The 15,957-nt window shown below is 34.4% G+C and overlaps 3 protein-coding genes across 3 annotated transcripts; all 3 read right to left on the bottom strand.

Annotated features, from left to right (window-relative positions):
- Positions 1-5,541: 5,541 nt before the first annotated feature.
- On the bottom strand, positions 5,542-6,511 carry LOC124922183 (60S ribosomal protein L38). Its single transcript, XM_047462918.1, has 3 exons — positions 6,424-6,511; positions 5,874-6,057; positions 5,542-5,745 (listed from the first exon to the last, which is right to left on the bottom strand). The coding sequence occupies exons 1-3, from the start codon at positions 6,424-6,426 to the stop codon at positions 5,723-5,725; spliced, it is 210 nt and encodes a 69-aa protein (XP_047318874.1). The 5' UTR covers positions 6,427-6,511; the 3' UTR covers positions 5,542-5,722.
- A 651-nt stretch (positions 6,512-7,162) lies between these two features.
- Positions 7,163-8,542, bottom strand: LOC124910481 (protein SHORT-ROOT-like). Its single transcript, XM_047451157.1, has one exon. The coding sequence runs from the start codon at positions 8,540-8,542 to the stop codon at positions 7,163-7,165; it is 1,380 nt and encodes a 459-aa protein (XP_047307113.1).
- Positions 8,543-10,302: 1,760 nt separating this feature from the next.
- LOC124919017 (protein NLP8-like) lies at positions 10,303-14,010 on the bottom strand. Its single transcript, XM_047459121.1, has 5 exons — positions 13,600-14,010; positions 12,374-13,525; positions 11,657-12,301; positions 11,464-11,587; positions 10,303-11,378 (listed from the first exon to the last, which is right to left on the bottom strand). The coding sequence occupies exons 2-5, from the start codon at positions 13,394-13,396 to the stop codon at positions 10,654-10,656; spliced, it is 2,517 nt and encodes an 838-aa protein (XP_047315077.1). The 5' UTR covers positions 13,397-13,525; positions 13,600-14,010; the 3' UTR covers positions 10,303-10,653.
- Positions 14,011-15,957: the final 1,947 nt, after the last annotated feature.

Here is a 15,957-nt window from a genome sequence, read left to right as displayed (position 1 = left end):
TCACTATATGAAATCGTGTATGGTCAACCTCCACCATTTCATCATTCATACTTAACAGGGGACTCAAGAATCGAGGTAGTGGACCACAATTTGTCAACTAGGGAAGAGCCATTAAAATTTTTGAAGTTTCATTTGCAACGTGCACAACATTGTATGAAGTAGCAATCAGACAAAAAAGGGTAGACTGTGTTTACCAAGTGGAGAATTGGATGTTTGTAAATTTACAACCATATTTACAGGCTTCGATGAGAGGAAAGATGCATAAACTCAGTCCTAAGTTCTATGGACTATTTCAAATAATGGAACGAATGAGTAAAATGACTTACAAGATTGATATTCTGTCTACAGCAAAGATGCACAATGTCATTCATGTGTCTCAGCTCAAAAAAAATGCGGGAAATGCAATAGTCAATCACCATATTCCTACCCTACAAGAGGACAACATTGTAGAACGACAATTCTAGATGAGAGAATTGTTTGGAAGGATGAAATTAGTATTGGACAATTTTTGATCAGGTGGTTTAACGCTTCAAATGATGATGCTAGCTGGGAAGAAGATTCGTGGTTGATGATAAAGTATCCTCAGTTTGTGTTGACAGTGGGAGATACAACTTTTTTCAATCAGCTTGTTCGTGGGCGAACAAGTGTTTATGTGAGGCTAATGTTATGAGAGCATTTTAGGGATATGTTTTTCTAACCCTTAATAAGTTGACGAATTGTTAACGAAGTCGACATGTACTGTAATTTTTTTTAATAAGATGTGCAAACAACATTTTTTTAGATTTTGAATAAGTTGTGTAACACTAGGTGACAGTTCTTTGTAACTGTTGATTAAACTGTAGCAGTTCTAACAAAATGAGCAAAAACAGCTGAGTTATATTTTACTATAGAAGGGTGAACTAATTCTAAAGGCAAGAGCCCCTAAATACCAGTTGAACAAGAATGGATGAGACTATTGATCATTTGAAAACTCTTAAAGTTAATTCATATTCTCTCTACTGGTACAATAAATCTCTCCTAACTCATTCTAATCTCTCTATCAATTGCAGGTAATGTAATCATTCAGCTATTCTCTTAGTAACTACTCTAATCTAGACTACATATTATAGAAGTATAATTCTCATTATATCACAATCTTCATTTATATATTTAACTATCATTATCAATTTATCACATAACCATCATCCTCCTTACCGACATTTTATCATAACTTCGACCAATCAACATGTCATTTATTTCTCAATCAAACTATCAAAAACTATCAAGTATTTTGCAACCATCCATCATCTACAGACCATTTACCCGCATTTTGCACCCAATCATCATCATATTAAAACTTTTACTCGCTTATCAACTCACTTCAGTCAACTAACATATCCCCTTATTTCAATTTGAACTATTATTTCGAATATTTACCCACATTTCGGTCAACCAATATTACTCTTTCATATAAAATGATATCCGAAAAATTAATCTTTAGTTTATGAATATTTAATCATTACAACACTTTACCACATAGTCATGAATGAGTCACACCTTCAACAACTTAAGTGATTTCAAGGTGAATCAAACCATGATATTGATCTCATAAAAATCATCATCTTAACTTGAGAAACCTTAATACGTTATTTCTTTTTCAAAACAAACTACTAAATAAAGAATGATCAAACCTTTTCGAATTCATGATCTAAAATTTCAAAATTTATAGCATGTGGTGGGGAAGAGAAGATGGATCTAAAAGATTGAAAATATATGGATTGATAAGAAAAAGAACTTATGCAATATGTTTCCAAATAACTACTTTGAAATAAACAAAACACCCATAGAAAGGAATTTGAGTATTATAAAATTTCAAGCCAATTGTCTCACTTCTAAATAGAAGATTGTTGAAATAAGAAACAAATTCATGTCATGTCACTTCAGAAATCAAACATGAGAATTGTCGAAAAAGAAACCTATGTGAGTTTCATTATGTTGAGTCCAAAGAGAAGACCTAATATTTGTTCATAACATCATGCAACAATGTTCATAATATTTATTAAAAATCTGAAATGAACTGACCTGGAGGAAGGGATTGCTTCAACTTATCAGCTTTATCTGAATCAAAAACACAAAGGGTATACAAGTACTTGGAACAACGGACTTTGAACTTCACAATATCCTTGCTTCTCTTAATCTCACTGATCTGGCATCCTTCCTTCTTGCAGTCAGAAGGAAGCCCTTAATCTCGTGAATTTGCTTTGGCTATATGTATTTCATCAAAAAATTGTCATATATCAAGCATTTAAAACAATTGCAGACAGAAGAATCTCAATTTGGCAACATGAATTTCTGGATATAAATTAATCATAGACATCATTTACAGATCTACCGGTTTAAAACACGCAATTCGTCGGTTTACATTCATAAAAGATAAATTTCCAATTCCTTCAATTGAAGAGTTGATGGATGAATTTTAAAACCTTATGTAAGGAAGTTTGTCTTAGTCTTCTTTGATGATATTAATCTATAGTAGGAAATTTGAATGAACATGTGAAGCATTTGAGGCTAGTTTTTAAATTATTAAAAAAACGATTAGTTTTGAAGTATTCAAAATGAGCTTTTGTTTGTTGGGAGATTGACTACTTGGGCCATGTGATTTCACAAGAAGGGGTGGCTTTGGACATGTCTAAAATTGCAGCAATTGAATTGTGGCCACAACCAAGTAATCTGAAACATTGAGGGGGGGTTTAGACTCACATGTTATTATAGAAGGTTCATAAAAAATTATAGATTCATTGTGATCTCATTGACAATTCTGTTGAAAAAGACAAGGTTGAATGGAATGAGACAGCGGCAAAGGTCTTTAATGAACTGAAAGGTGTAATGATGAGACCACCAGTACTCAAGCTATCAAATTTCTGAGGAAGAATTTGTTATTGAGACAGATACAAGTAAAACAAGGATGTGGAAAGTTTTAATACATCAAGGACATCCTATTGTATTAATCAGTAAAGGGTTAGGGCCAAGACTTCAAGCCTCGTTGAGATATGAATGAGAGATGTTGGCAGTGTTACATGCAATTAAGATATGGAGGAGTTACTTACAGTTTAAACCATTCGTGATTAAAATTGATCACAAATCTCTTAAACATCTATTGGAGCGGAAAATTAAAACCCAAGTCAGGAGAAGTGATTATACAAATTAGTGGGATTCGATTTTTTAGTACAATATAAGAAGGGTAAGAAGAATTTGGTAGCAGATGCATTATTGAGACTTTCAAAAGAGGGATCTTCCTTAACAATATTTGAATTTTCATCCATTTTAATGAAAGAATTGAGAAATCATGGAATCAACATTTGAATTTGAAGAAGATCATTTTGACCTTGGGAGATGTCCTTCATGGGTATAAGGGTTTTCCTTCATCAAAGGTCAGTTGCGTAAAGAAGGGCGTTTGGTGGTGGGTTGTGATAGAGATTTGAGAACTTATGTTATTTCAACAATGCATAATTCAACAGTAATGGGCATTCAAGAGTGATGGCCACATATCAGAAACAGCGTCAAACGTATTTTTGAAGAGGAATGGAATGAGATGTTAGAGAATTTATAAAAAAACGGTGTGGTTTGCCAGCAACAGAAATGGGAGAATCAAGGGTATAAGGGTTGCTACAATATTTGGTTATTCCTACATCAGTTTGGAGTGATATTTCCATTGACTTCATTGAAAGTTTTCTTAAAGCCAATGGTTATTTTGTTATTTTTGTAGTGATGGATAGACTCTCCAAGATGGCTCATTTTGTTGGATTGAAACACCCATTTTCTGCTAGTGATATTGCTCAAGTGTTAATGGATCATATATTTCGTTTACATGGAATGCTGCTAACCATTATAAGTGACAGGGACAAAAATTTTGTGAGTACTTTATAGAAAGAACTGTTTGAATTGCAAGGTATTGAACAAATAATGTCATCATCATATCACCAACAAACCGATGGGCAGACATAAGTGGTTAATCGAAGCCTGTAAACTTATTTGCGATGTATGGTAGGTCAAAAACCTAAGTCATGGGTAGATTGATTTCTTTTAGCTGAATGGTGGTATAATACAAACTTCCACTCGACAGCTTTAACTTCATCATATGAGATCGTGTATGGTCAACCTCCACCAGTTCATCATTCATACTTAACAAGAGACTCAAGAATTAAGGCAGCGGACCGCAGTTTGTCGACATGAGAAGAACCATTGAAACTTTTGAAGTTTCATTTGCAATGTGCACAACATTATATGAAGCAACAATCAGACTAAAAAAGGGTAGACTGTGTTTACCAAGTGGGGAATTAGGTGTTTGTAAAGTTATAACCGTATTCACAGGATTCAATGAGAGGAAAGATGCATAAACTCAGCCCTAAGTTCTATGGACCATTTCAAATAATGGAACGAGTGAGAAATATGTCTTACAAGATTAATATTCTGTCTACAACAAAGATGCACAATGTCTCAGCTTAAGAAAAAAGCGGAAAATGCAAAGATGAGAGAGTTGTTTAAAATGATGAAATTAATATTGGACAATTTTTGATTAGGTAGTCTAACGCTTCAGAGGATGATGCTAGATGGGAAGAAGAGTTGTGGTTGATGACAAAGTACCCTCAATTATTTGTGTTGATGTAGAAGACGCAACATTTTTAATCAGCTTATTTGTGGACAAACAAGTGTTGATGGGGATGCTAATGTTATGAGAGCATTTTAAGGTTAGGTTATCTAACTCTTAATAAGTCGACAAATTGTTAACGAAGTCGGCATGTTTTGTAATTTCTTTTTAATAAGACAACATTTTTTAGATTTTAAATAAGTTGTGTAACAATAAAAGACCGTTCTTTGCTAGTAGAAACAACAAACAACTGACAGAAATTATATTTTAGAGTGAACAATTCCGAAAACAAGAGCCTTAAAATACCAATTAAACAGGAAAGAAAAAGAATATTGATCATTTGAAAACTCGTTAGGTTAATTCATATTCTCACTCTACTCAGTAGAAGTATAATTCTCGTTATATAGCAATCTTCGTTCATATATTTAAATATCATAATCAATTTATCACATAACCATCTTTCTTATTTTGCACCCAACCATCATCTACAAACTTTTTACCCGCATTTTGCACCAAATCATCATCATATTAAATCTGTCACTCGATTACCAACTCACTTAACCAAACAACATATCCCCTTGTTTCAATTTAACTATTATTTCAAACATTTACCCACATTTCAACAAACCAACAATCTTTAATTCAAATATTTATCAATAGTTACTCTTTCATATAAAATGATATCCAAACTATTAATCTTTATTATGCATTAGGAATATTTAATCATTACAAAACTTTACCACGTCGCACCTTCAACAACCTAAGTACCATGATATTTGATCTCATAAAAATCATCATCATAACTTGAGAAACCTAAATACGTTATTTTTTTTTCAAAACAAATTATCTAAAATTTCGAATTCATGATCTAAAATTTCACAACTTAGAGCATGTGGTGTGGCAGAGAAGATGGATCTAACAAATTGAAAATATATGGATTGAAATAGAACTTACCCAAAATGTTTCTAAATAACTACTTTGAATTAAACAAAACATCCATAGAAAGGAATTTGAGTATTATAAAATTTCAAGCCAATTGTCTCACTTCTAAACAGAAGATTGTTGAAATAAGAAACAAATTCATGTCATGTCACTTCACAGATCTTGAACACTCAAACCTGAGAATTGTCGAAAAAGAAACCTATGTGAGATTCAAATGTTGAGTACAAAAAGAAGACCTAATATCTTTTCATAACAGCATGCAACAATGTTCATAATATTTATTGAAAATCTGAAATGAACTGACCTGGAGGAAGGGATTGCTTCAACTTATCAGCTTTATCTGAATCAAAAACGCAAAGGGTATACAAGTACTTGGAACATCGAACTTTGAACTTCACAATATCCTTGCTTCTCTTAATCTTCACTGATCTGGCATCCTTCCTTCTTGCAGTCAGAAGGAAGTCCTTGATCTCGTGTATTTGCTTTGGCTATATGTATTTCATCAAAAAAATTGTCATATATCAACCATTTAAAACAATTGCAGACAGAAAAATCTCAATTTGGCAACATAAATTTCTGGATATATGAATCATAGACATCATTTACAGATCTACCGGTTTAAAACACGCAGTTCGTCGGTTGACATTCATTAAAAGCCCTAAATTGTAAGTATACACAAGATAAATGAAATTTCTCTAGGAAAAATCGAGAGAGAGAATCTGACAGAAACCAAATCGGACAATGAAAGTTATCATCTAAAACAAGAAGTAAAAGCAATCATGGGACTTGAAATCGCATGATTTAAGCTTGTTTGAAGAAGCATGCTAACAACGTATAGAGGAGAGAGAGAGTACCATTTTGATCAGATCTCTTCTTCTTCTTCTTCTGCTTAAGCTCGAAGACGGCTGACAGAGATGAATAAACCCTAGCTTTCAAAGTTTAATAAAACAAAAATATTGATTTCCAAGTATCAGTTTTAATTTATTGGGCCGAGTGGAAAAAGATATATTGGGTTAAAAATTTATGGGCCTTTCAATTGAATTATAAGGAAAATATCCCATGTTCAAAACTCCTTTTTTTTCTTTTATATTTTTTCTCTTAAAAATATTATAAATAATCATTTAAGTAAATAAAAAATTCTAACAAAGACTAGCCAACCCATTAAAAAAAAGAAGATCCAACCATATATATATATTAGTATTAAAGAATATTAGTTATATATTATTATTATTTATATGTAATTAAGAACTTTTTTTTAAATAGATTATTTTTAAAAATATATATAATTAGATATAAAACTAATTAATTATAAAAAAAAAAATTACAAAATTAATTACATTAGTTGATTTATTTAAATAAATAAATAAATTATAAAAATTATTTATAAACTCGTAAGATTTCAACTTAGTTTAAGAATTTATATATAAATTAAAATAATAAAATTTTAAAAATTAATTCAAAATTTTAAAATATTACCCATAAAGTTTCACAATTTTAATAAAATTGAAGAGGACAAGAGCATATATATCTTAGATGGTTAATACTTGATCAATATTCTAATAATATATCCATCCTTATTTCTAAGAACATCTATTATACCAAAACCAAAGAAGCTTCATCATGTTTTACATAATTAGGATGATCACCATTTTTTAGTGGTTTCCATGCTGATGACCATATCACCGGTTCTTCTTTCCATTTCAAGTATACCCCCGATGTTGAATCTGCCTCTAATTGCGGCACCATTAGGCTCCAACCGGCTCTATATCGCTTTAGCAACGCCTTCAAGTCGTCGATCGTGTCATCACTGAATGAAACCGGAGAGAAAGTCTCTTTTAGTATGCACGACCATTGGCACCCTCTTTCTCTTCTCTCGCAATCTCCAGAGTTGTCGTCGCAAGCCAAAACATTAACAATGCTCCTCGAACACTCGCGTTCTAGCATCAACCTTTCCTTGCTTGTCGTGGGAAAACTCTCCTCTAGCATATCTAAGTACAACGTATAGAACCTAAGACACTCGTCGAAACATTTGACAAAGTCATCTCTCGTGCTAGACATGTCGGCTTCTTCTTCTCCAATTGTTATCACACGCGGGTTAAGCGACTCTATCATACGAATCACATCCCCTCTTTTTTCCACCTCTGATCTCCTTAAACCTCCCATGCAGTTCACTGCGATTGCTTCGTCTTCAAGGATGCCTATAACTTCCTTTGTAAGCTCTCCCAAGTGGTTTATCCCACTTATGACATTGAACTCGAAGGGAACTCCCATGAGCCTAGCAAACTTTTCCATCCTTTGGGCTATATCCTTCATGACCGATCTCACCATGTTCGTCGTCGCGATGACGGTTAGCCTCAAGTGTGGGGTGTCCATGTCGTTTCTCGTGGCCAAAGCTTCTAAAAGAGTAGGCCATTGAGTGCAAAAAGTATTACTTATATCAATTATGTGAAGCTTACTCTCCCCATCAAAGGCTTCCAATATTGCACCATTCAATGCTACATGAGAAAAAGTTGTCCAAGGACTTAGCTCTTGGAACTTAAGTATCAACTTCCTAGCCGAATCAAACGAATGACTCTTATCGTTCACCGACACTAGGGTTTGGTAACACCTATTCCCGGATAGAGTGGCCCTGCAGAAGAGGGCTTGAAGGAAGTACGACGCCAGTTTCTGATCGCAATCCCCATAAGGGGATGCGAGTTCGTTTAACATCCACAAGAGATGGTGGATCTTTCCAGAGTCCTTCTCGGATATTGCTCTTGCACACTCCCTAAGGAGTCTCGATGCCCATTTCCCATCCCCACGGGGAGGATCACTGGAATCCGACGATTGGCTAGTTGACATGTGGCCGCTAGATTGGGCTTGTATATCGGTGTTTTGCTTATCACCATTAGTATTGGTGTGGTGATAATTGATGTAGGATGGGAAGTCAACATGTGTAGATGAGCCTCTTGGAGAAAAAAGTGTTCTCTCCATTTGGTCATGGTACGGACTTCACCATTTTCATTATAAAGAAGGGATGGATCTCTATGCCTTAATTTGTATATAATTGTTTAATTAGAATTATGCCATAAGGGTCATTTTCATGCTAATATTATATGTTTAGTTGATAGCAACAAAAAGGGACAATTATATTTTTAAAAGCAATGAAGATAATATCATCCATCATTTTTCTTTTTATTTAATTATGTGATCATACCAACACGCTAAGAACTCCGCAATTAAACGTCGTTCATAATAGAGAGTAACGCTATAACCCTAATAAACTGAATAAAAATTGTTATTAGAAAATAAAATTTGTTACTTCATCTAATCAAGGAATCCAAAGAAGAAGACAAATACAAAGAATGGGTCATTGTCTACATTAATTAGGATGAACCTAGCAAAGAATAAAGTATATTTATGAAACTTAAGCAACCATAATTTAGTTTAAGAAATAAATTAGTAGATTAATTCCTTGCATAGTGTAGAAGACAATGTGGTGATGATAGAAACAATACCATTAAGCTGTAATTTAGGACTAAGTGCAAAATTTAAATATTTTCTAGCTTAAACCGCATTTGAAAACCTGGGAGAGTTCAAGTTCTTTCTAGTTTCTATACTTAATGATCGATATTGTGATTCAAGGGAAAAAAAAAATCAAATCTACCAAAACAAATAATCCTAAACCTCATAATCTACAAATATTTTAGTTTAGTTTAATCCTAACAGGGGCAATTGTAGATAGCCGAAGTGCAACTTGCAAAGCAAAGGGAATCAAAGTTTAGTTTATTCCTCTCTTAAAAAACATGGAACAGACAAAGCCTGTATCTGTTCAAATGATTGGAGAGCTGTCCTGAATCCTTAACTATGTCCTTCATCATGTTTATTATAAGTTTATCTGAAAATGACTTATGGATAAAATATACAATATTTATAGGTGTGAATCTATCAATTGTTTTGATTATGGTTAGGTTACCTATAGTCTATAGTTGGAAGAGCTGCAATTGGAACCCGAGTCTACTGTTATGGAGATCAAGTGCAATCTGAATCATCTCTTAAACTATATCAGATGTCAAAAGACATGACTGAAGATCTAACCGAGACATTGGCATAAGGACTAATTCTAGAATTCATTACATACCTCCATTTGATATAGTTCAACCAAATCAACACTTAAAAAAGGTGACAAATGTTTCGTAATTTGGCAGATTTACCTACAAATCTCAAACATGTAACAGGTTCAAACAAGACATTGGCAGAACAAACGTAACCAGTTTATACATCCCTAAACAGAGTGAGTTTCATTAGCCATTTAGATTTTCCATCCTAAACAGGCTTAATCTTCAGAAACTATAAGTTGAGACTATGTTATTAAGTACTGGATTTTCAAAATAAATGGAATCAAAGAATTCAAATACAATTATCACAGGCAGAGGAAATCAACACCATCATTCATCAGTATTGCAATAATTTTCAGACATATCACTTGCCTATCAAATTTCGTGCAGTAATCGCAATCAGAAATAATCTCAGGCTGAATGCAGTTATAGATTTCAGCAGAATTTCTGGGATTACTGATGTGTACCTTTAATCAGATTCTGGTTATTCTTTCTCCTCAGCTCGACATTCCTCATCATATCCCGTCTTTCACAGGTAGCTGCTGTACAGGAATTATATACATAGCATCTATAATAACAGTTTCTCAAAAAATGATATATATATATTTTTGTTTCTTCACAATTGACCCAAAAACCTCAATCAAATATTCACTGAATGACTCAAGTATGCTTAATACTAATATCACATAATACACAATAGCAATAATAATGAATATACAAGCAGTGGTAGTAGCTTAGCTTAGCTAGTATGGCTGGCTGGTCATTGATTGGGAAACTATAATTTACCAACTCAATGACACACTACAAATACTATATACTATTCATTTCATTTCATTTATTAATTTCCAACTCTAACACCCATTTACAGACCTGTTCTTGATTCTTGCTAGCACCCCCTCACCCCCAAACTGCAATGCGCGATAGGGGGCGTGTTCGTCATTTCAAAACAGCGGTTGTTGCTTTCAAAATGCAGCTATAGTTATCATATCACGAGCCACCCATCAAGAAGCAGTTGCTACTGCCAGAACTCCCTGTGGAGCTAGAAATATCGCGGACAAGGAACTTGACAGTCCGAACCCCTACAAAATCGAGAATCTCCAAACACTCCAGCAAATCAGAGTCGGTTACCAGCATCACCCATTCATCTTCGTCATCCAAATACTTGACCTGAAATGTCCCCAACTGTAATTTGAATCTCCCAGATATTTCTTCGAATAGCTTTTCACATCCACCAGAAGCCTCAAATTTGAACCTTATTGTATCTTCTTTGTAAGTAGCCTTAACACTAACCTTTGATCCACCTTCCTCCGAGCCCGTTTGGGTTTTATTGTTTTGCCTTTCTCCAAAGCTTTCGCTACTCGACGAACTCCCTTGGCCAGTTGAACCTGACGAATCTGTCATTCCAGACGAAGTGGGTTGGTTACGGCCCTTTATTACCCCTTCTTCATCGTCACCACAAGTAGTAATGGGCAATGTAAAACCAGCAGAGACGGGGCTTAGAGATTCGAGATCTTTGCTCGGAGGCATGGATCCGGCAGCAGCCACGAGGGCCCCACTAGTGGGGTCGTACTTCAACCCACCTTCAACCCCTTGAACTGAGTCGAGAACAGTTTGGATTTTCTTCAACGAACGATTCACCTTGTTTATCTTACGGGATGGCCACCTTGAGATTCCATGTTGTCTGCATATCCTTTTCAGTGTAGTTGGGCAAACTGCAAACAAAACATTTGAAGTAAAAATGGGGAGCAAGATACACAATCGAAAGATTCATTTTTTACACAACTCGATCGTTCCTACCGCCAATGCATTTAGCAGCATCCTTCAGGCTTCCAGAAAAATATTGCTGAAGAACACTTAAACTGACATTCTTCTCTGCACTACTTCGTTTCTTCTCACTCTGCTGCCTCTTTGATCCGCTCGCCTACACCAAAAACCAATAAGAAACATAGTAGACTTCACTCCAAACAAGATACGAGTGGCTTGAAATCACCTGTTCGCGAACATCATCTGAACCGGGGATGTTGATTGTCATATTGTTGGTAACAGAGCTTAAATTTCCGTCTGTTGGCTCAGAAACTGTCCTCAAACTCTTGCAGATCCTTTGCATGGTTCCCGCGAGGCTGTTCAACAAAAGTTGTTGCTCGTTGCTCCCTTTCATAGTAACAGGAAGGAATAATTCAAGAATATAGTCGTCATCATCTGTGTACGTGCTTCTAAGCTTGATTGCAACCGCAGCATTCAAGCCGAACTTGCGTGCATGATGAACTAGCGGGTATTCACTGATATCATAACTCCTCACATCAGGGAAAAAGAAGGGATGATTCGACTGCAAAGCTTTTCCGGCCACTCCCTGACCTTCCTCCAGATAATGTTCTTCGCACGCGAGAACATACCCTTGCATCTCTCGATCGTTTACATAACAAGCTGTATTCTCAATACATAGGATGCTTTTCCCATTTGAACCGCGATTACTCCCTCGAATTTGTACCTGGATAGTTTCATCGCCAATTCCTTGGGAGTAACTGCAGGGAATCCACGTTAGAGCGAGAGGTAGCTTATGAGCGTGACATATGGCCCGCAATACATCGGTTATCTCGGATAAAGCAGCCGTTTGATTCTTCGACGAGCACTGCAACTAATGTAATAAGTTAAAGAAAGTGTTTCCACATGGGCAATGAAAAAAAATCCAAATGATGATGATACATACCTGAGGACGAAACCGAGGAGGTGAAGAGCTCTTCAGATTCACAGCCTGAAGAGCGCGGCAAACATTCTCCATCTCCTGGTCGAAATCGGGTTTCTCTTTCATTGTGACAAGTTCTAGAACAGCACAGCATGAAGAATTGTCAAGATCATCGTCTTCAAAAACAGGGACAGCTATGGAACCACGTATGTGATGATTAACTGCATGTTCCATCCGCAGATACTCCTCCTTATTGTAGTGTACTATGTTTGAGGTCCACTCTGGAACTCTCGAAGCAAAAACACGACCAGGAAGTCCAGGAACAGAACCAGGTTTCATTTCGACTGAGAAAGTAAACAACCTGGACACTTCACGATAGCCTGCAAGCATCTGATCGAGCAAGTAAGGCTGTTCGCAAGTGCTTAAGATAAGTTGATCTCCCTGCTTGATAGGAACCCATACTTGAGCTAAAATCCCAACTCCAGATGAATCTTTGAACAAAGACAATGCATTGAGCATCTTTTCAGAAAGGGGCTTAGAAGGTGATCTAGGGATAATACTATTGTAATTTCCTGTATCTGAGACATTTTTACTAACATCTAAAGTGCATAAGGAATCATCTTCATCATCATCCCTGCGAGTGGAATCCGTAGGAAGATGATGAAACAAACTATAATCCATCTGCTGAAACATATTTTCCTCACTACAAAACTTGCCATAAGATTCATTCATAACATCATAGTCTCCAAAACTTGATGAATCAAAGGCAGAAGGATAACCCGTTGGCAATGACTGAAGAAGGGACGGTGAAGATGATGATGCAAAAGTAGCAAACAACTGGTCAGTCATTGGTGGGGGGCTACTGCACCAGCCAACATACGAATCGATGTTCATATTCATATAATCCAGACGACTGTTCAAAGATGAATCATCCTGAATCGCATACATCGTACCAACAGAATCTGCTGATTCTCCGTCCTTGTGAGCTTTTGAAGAATTCCAATATCCCTTGGCTGCTTTATCTATGTCGGAAAACGGGTATTCCATCTACCAAGACTAGTTGATTCAAAAAAATAAACTTACAAAACTATATTTCTTTCCGAAAATGTTGCCGATATCTCATCAATGAATCATCTGTCCAAAAACTCATTCTTTCGTATAACCAAGATCCAAATCCTGTAAAGGAAAAAAGAGTCAAACTTCCAAACATGTTGGTCAAAACAGAAAACTTATACCCATAAATGAATTACCAGGAACTAGAAATTGATCCCAGGAATCCGAACAATCAGTCAAAAAAAGTAATACTGCAACACGGATGATAGCTATGATGATGATGATGATACAGTAAACAAAGAAGACTTACCCTTTAAGATTTGAGTGCCCTAACCGAACCTAAGCGAAGCTTTTTCCACTGATAGGTTTCAATTCGACCTAACCTAACAAACCCAAGTGGGTAAAGCTCCAAAGTCGAGATTCGGCCAGAAGGGACGACCAGAAAGCAAAGGGGGGAGACCAAATTTCTAGAAGAGATGCTTTCTGGTGGTGATGAATGAACTGAGCAGCCAATGGGTGGCGTAGTAGCTCAGCTCAAAAGATGGTTTTGCCAAAAATAGAAATGTCCTTAATCTTTCATAGATTTGCTTTGCAAGAGAGACACATTTGCAGCCGTAGGATCATCAAAGGTATGACCTTTAGTGAAATCTGTACAAGAATAAAACAGAGCTTCTGGGGAGGATCTTACTTGACCTATTGTTTTTGGTTTCATTTTACCAACTAATTTATAATTGAATTTCATAAATAACAATAATTTAAATTTTAGTAAAATAGATTTCATAAAATAAAAATAAAAGATTTAGTTATTGAATGAATAATGAAAGGAAGAGGCCATATAGTCATATTTGCTTATATATATGAATACCACACATTCAAGAGATAATCCAAATATCTTATCTCTTCCTTTCACATTTTTTTTTTAAAATAATTTATAAATATTAAAAATAATGAGAATTGTTTAAACACAAATGATAAAAAGTGATATGAGAAAAAAAAAATTACAAAAAGAAGAAAATAATACAAACACGTTTTCAATAGGTTATCGAGTTTATAAGTCCATTGATTTTCCAGAACGATTCTAAAAAACGTCATAATAATAACATTATAAATGATATGCATCGGAAGATTGTTTAAACACAAATAAGAAAAAATTATATGAGAAAAAAAATTACAAAAATAAGAAAAGAATACAAACACGTTTTCAATAAGTTATCGAGTTTATAAGTCCACTGATTTTCCAAAACGATTCTAAGATGTCATAATAATAACATTATATATTATATGCATCGGAAGACTAAAATCATTGAATATTCAACGATTTTTTTCTAACTAGAAAATAATCAAAATAATAACTCAAATATTTAGGTATGTCAAGTTCTTTGTCTCAATTCAAATTTCTTACCAAACATTTTTTTTACATATTTTTGAATGTAGAAAAAAAATATATTATACGGGTAAAAATATAAATAAAATATTATTTATTTATAAATATTTTAGATAAACTAATATTATTAAAAATTAATTAATTTTAATATGTAAAAATTAAGTACAATCCCCAATTGACCCTCATCTTGACTATCGTCAAATCACCCACCAAAAATCTTAGTCGACATTTTTTACCCTCACTTCAACAAACAATTTCAATCGATCACACACCTCTTATCATCTCGTCAAACCAACCATTAACCCCCAACCATCATCATTTTGTGACTCACATTTTTTCATATGCATCTTTTATCCCCTCAACAAATAACTCATCAATCTTAGACCCACCACTCGACCTCCATCCTCATGACCTCACATTTTTCATATGCATCTTTATCCCCAATACTATGCAATGTGGAGCAAAAAAAGATGAATTATAGAACTACGCATCAACAAAGGATAAGGTCCAAGATATAATGGATGCAGATGGTTAAAATCATAGAACCGATGTAACTGCATAAGAAGCAAAGTTTACAAATCAAAACCTCCCGCCACTAGTAGTAAAATAAACAAATTAAACCAAGTCCTTCAAAGTTCACAATAGAAAGGCATAAAGTTAAATCAAAAGACCTGTACAGGCTTAAAGATAATGAATGCATGATGAATGAGCCCAATTTGGAAATAGTCTATTAAAAACAACGAGATGCACGTGTTTATGAATATATTAATTTAATAAATGAATACCAAGAGTTTCAATTTAATTTACGTAACAAAATCATCTAGTGGTGTTTCCTAAAAAGGTCTATGTTACTATCTATTAAGTTTCAAATTACTTGATCTAAATAACAATTCAATGAAAATGGTTTCAAAATCTCAATATTCTCATAAAACATAGGCAAAATACTATTAAGGACGCTAAACTAATTATCTTAAAGCTTACAAGCACATACACATATATGTCTTGGGAATGAAAAATGGTAAATGGTCATAAACAAGTTGATGTGCTGCTATAATGAATCTCGTGTATTTATACGGGTAAAAATATAAATAAAATATTATTTATTTATAAATATTTTAGATAAATTAATATTATTAAAATTTAATTAATTTTAATTTGTAAAAATTAAGTT

This window comes from Impatiens glandulifera, chromosome 1, assembly GCF_907164915.1.
Source record: "Impatiens glandulifera chromosome 1, dImpGla2.1, whole genome shotgun sequence".
Lineage (NCBI taxonomy): Eukaryota > Viridiplantae > Streptophyta > Magnoliopsida > Ericales > Balsaminaceae > Impatiens > Impatiens glandulifera.
Note: the sequence above shows the minus strand (reverse complement) of the source record. Positions and strands in the feature narration are given on the sequence as shown.

What these genes read in the sequence shown, in the direction of transcription:
- LOC124922183 (XM_047462918.1), bottom strand. An exon ending in GAAGCAATCCCTTCCTCCAG is followed by an intron (nt 5,746 to 5,873) that starts GTCAGTTCATTT and finishes GACAATTCTCAG; the next exon opens with GTTTGAGTGTTCAAGATCTG.
- LOC124910481 (XM_047451157.1), bottom strand. Translation starts at nt 8,542, where the DNA reads ATGGAGAGAACACTTTTTTCTCCAAGAGGCTCATCTACACATGTTGAC.
- LOC124919017 (XM_047459121.1), bottom strand. Translation starts at nt 13,396, where the DNA reads ATGGAATACCCGTTTTCCGACATAGATAAAGCAGCCAAGGGATATTGG. An exon ending in CAGATGATGTTCGCGAACAG is followed by an intron (nt 11,588 to 11,656) that starts GTGATTTCAAGC and finishes TTTTTGGTGTAG; the next exon opens with GCGAGCGGATCAAAGAGGCA. An exon ending in TGCTGCTAAATGCATTGGCG is followed by an intron (nt 11,379 to 11,463) that starts GTAGGAACGATC and finishes TTTTGTTTGCAG; the next exon opens with TTTGCCCAACTACACTGAAA.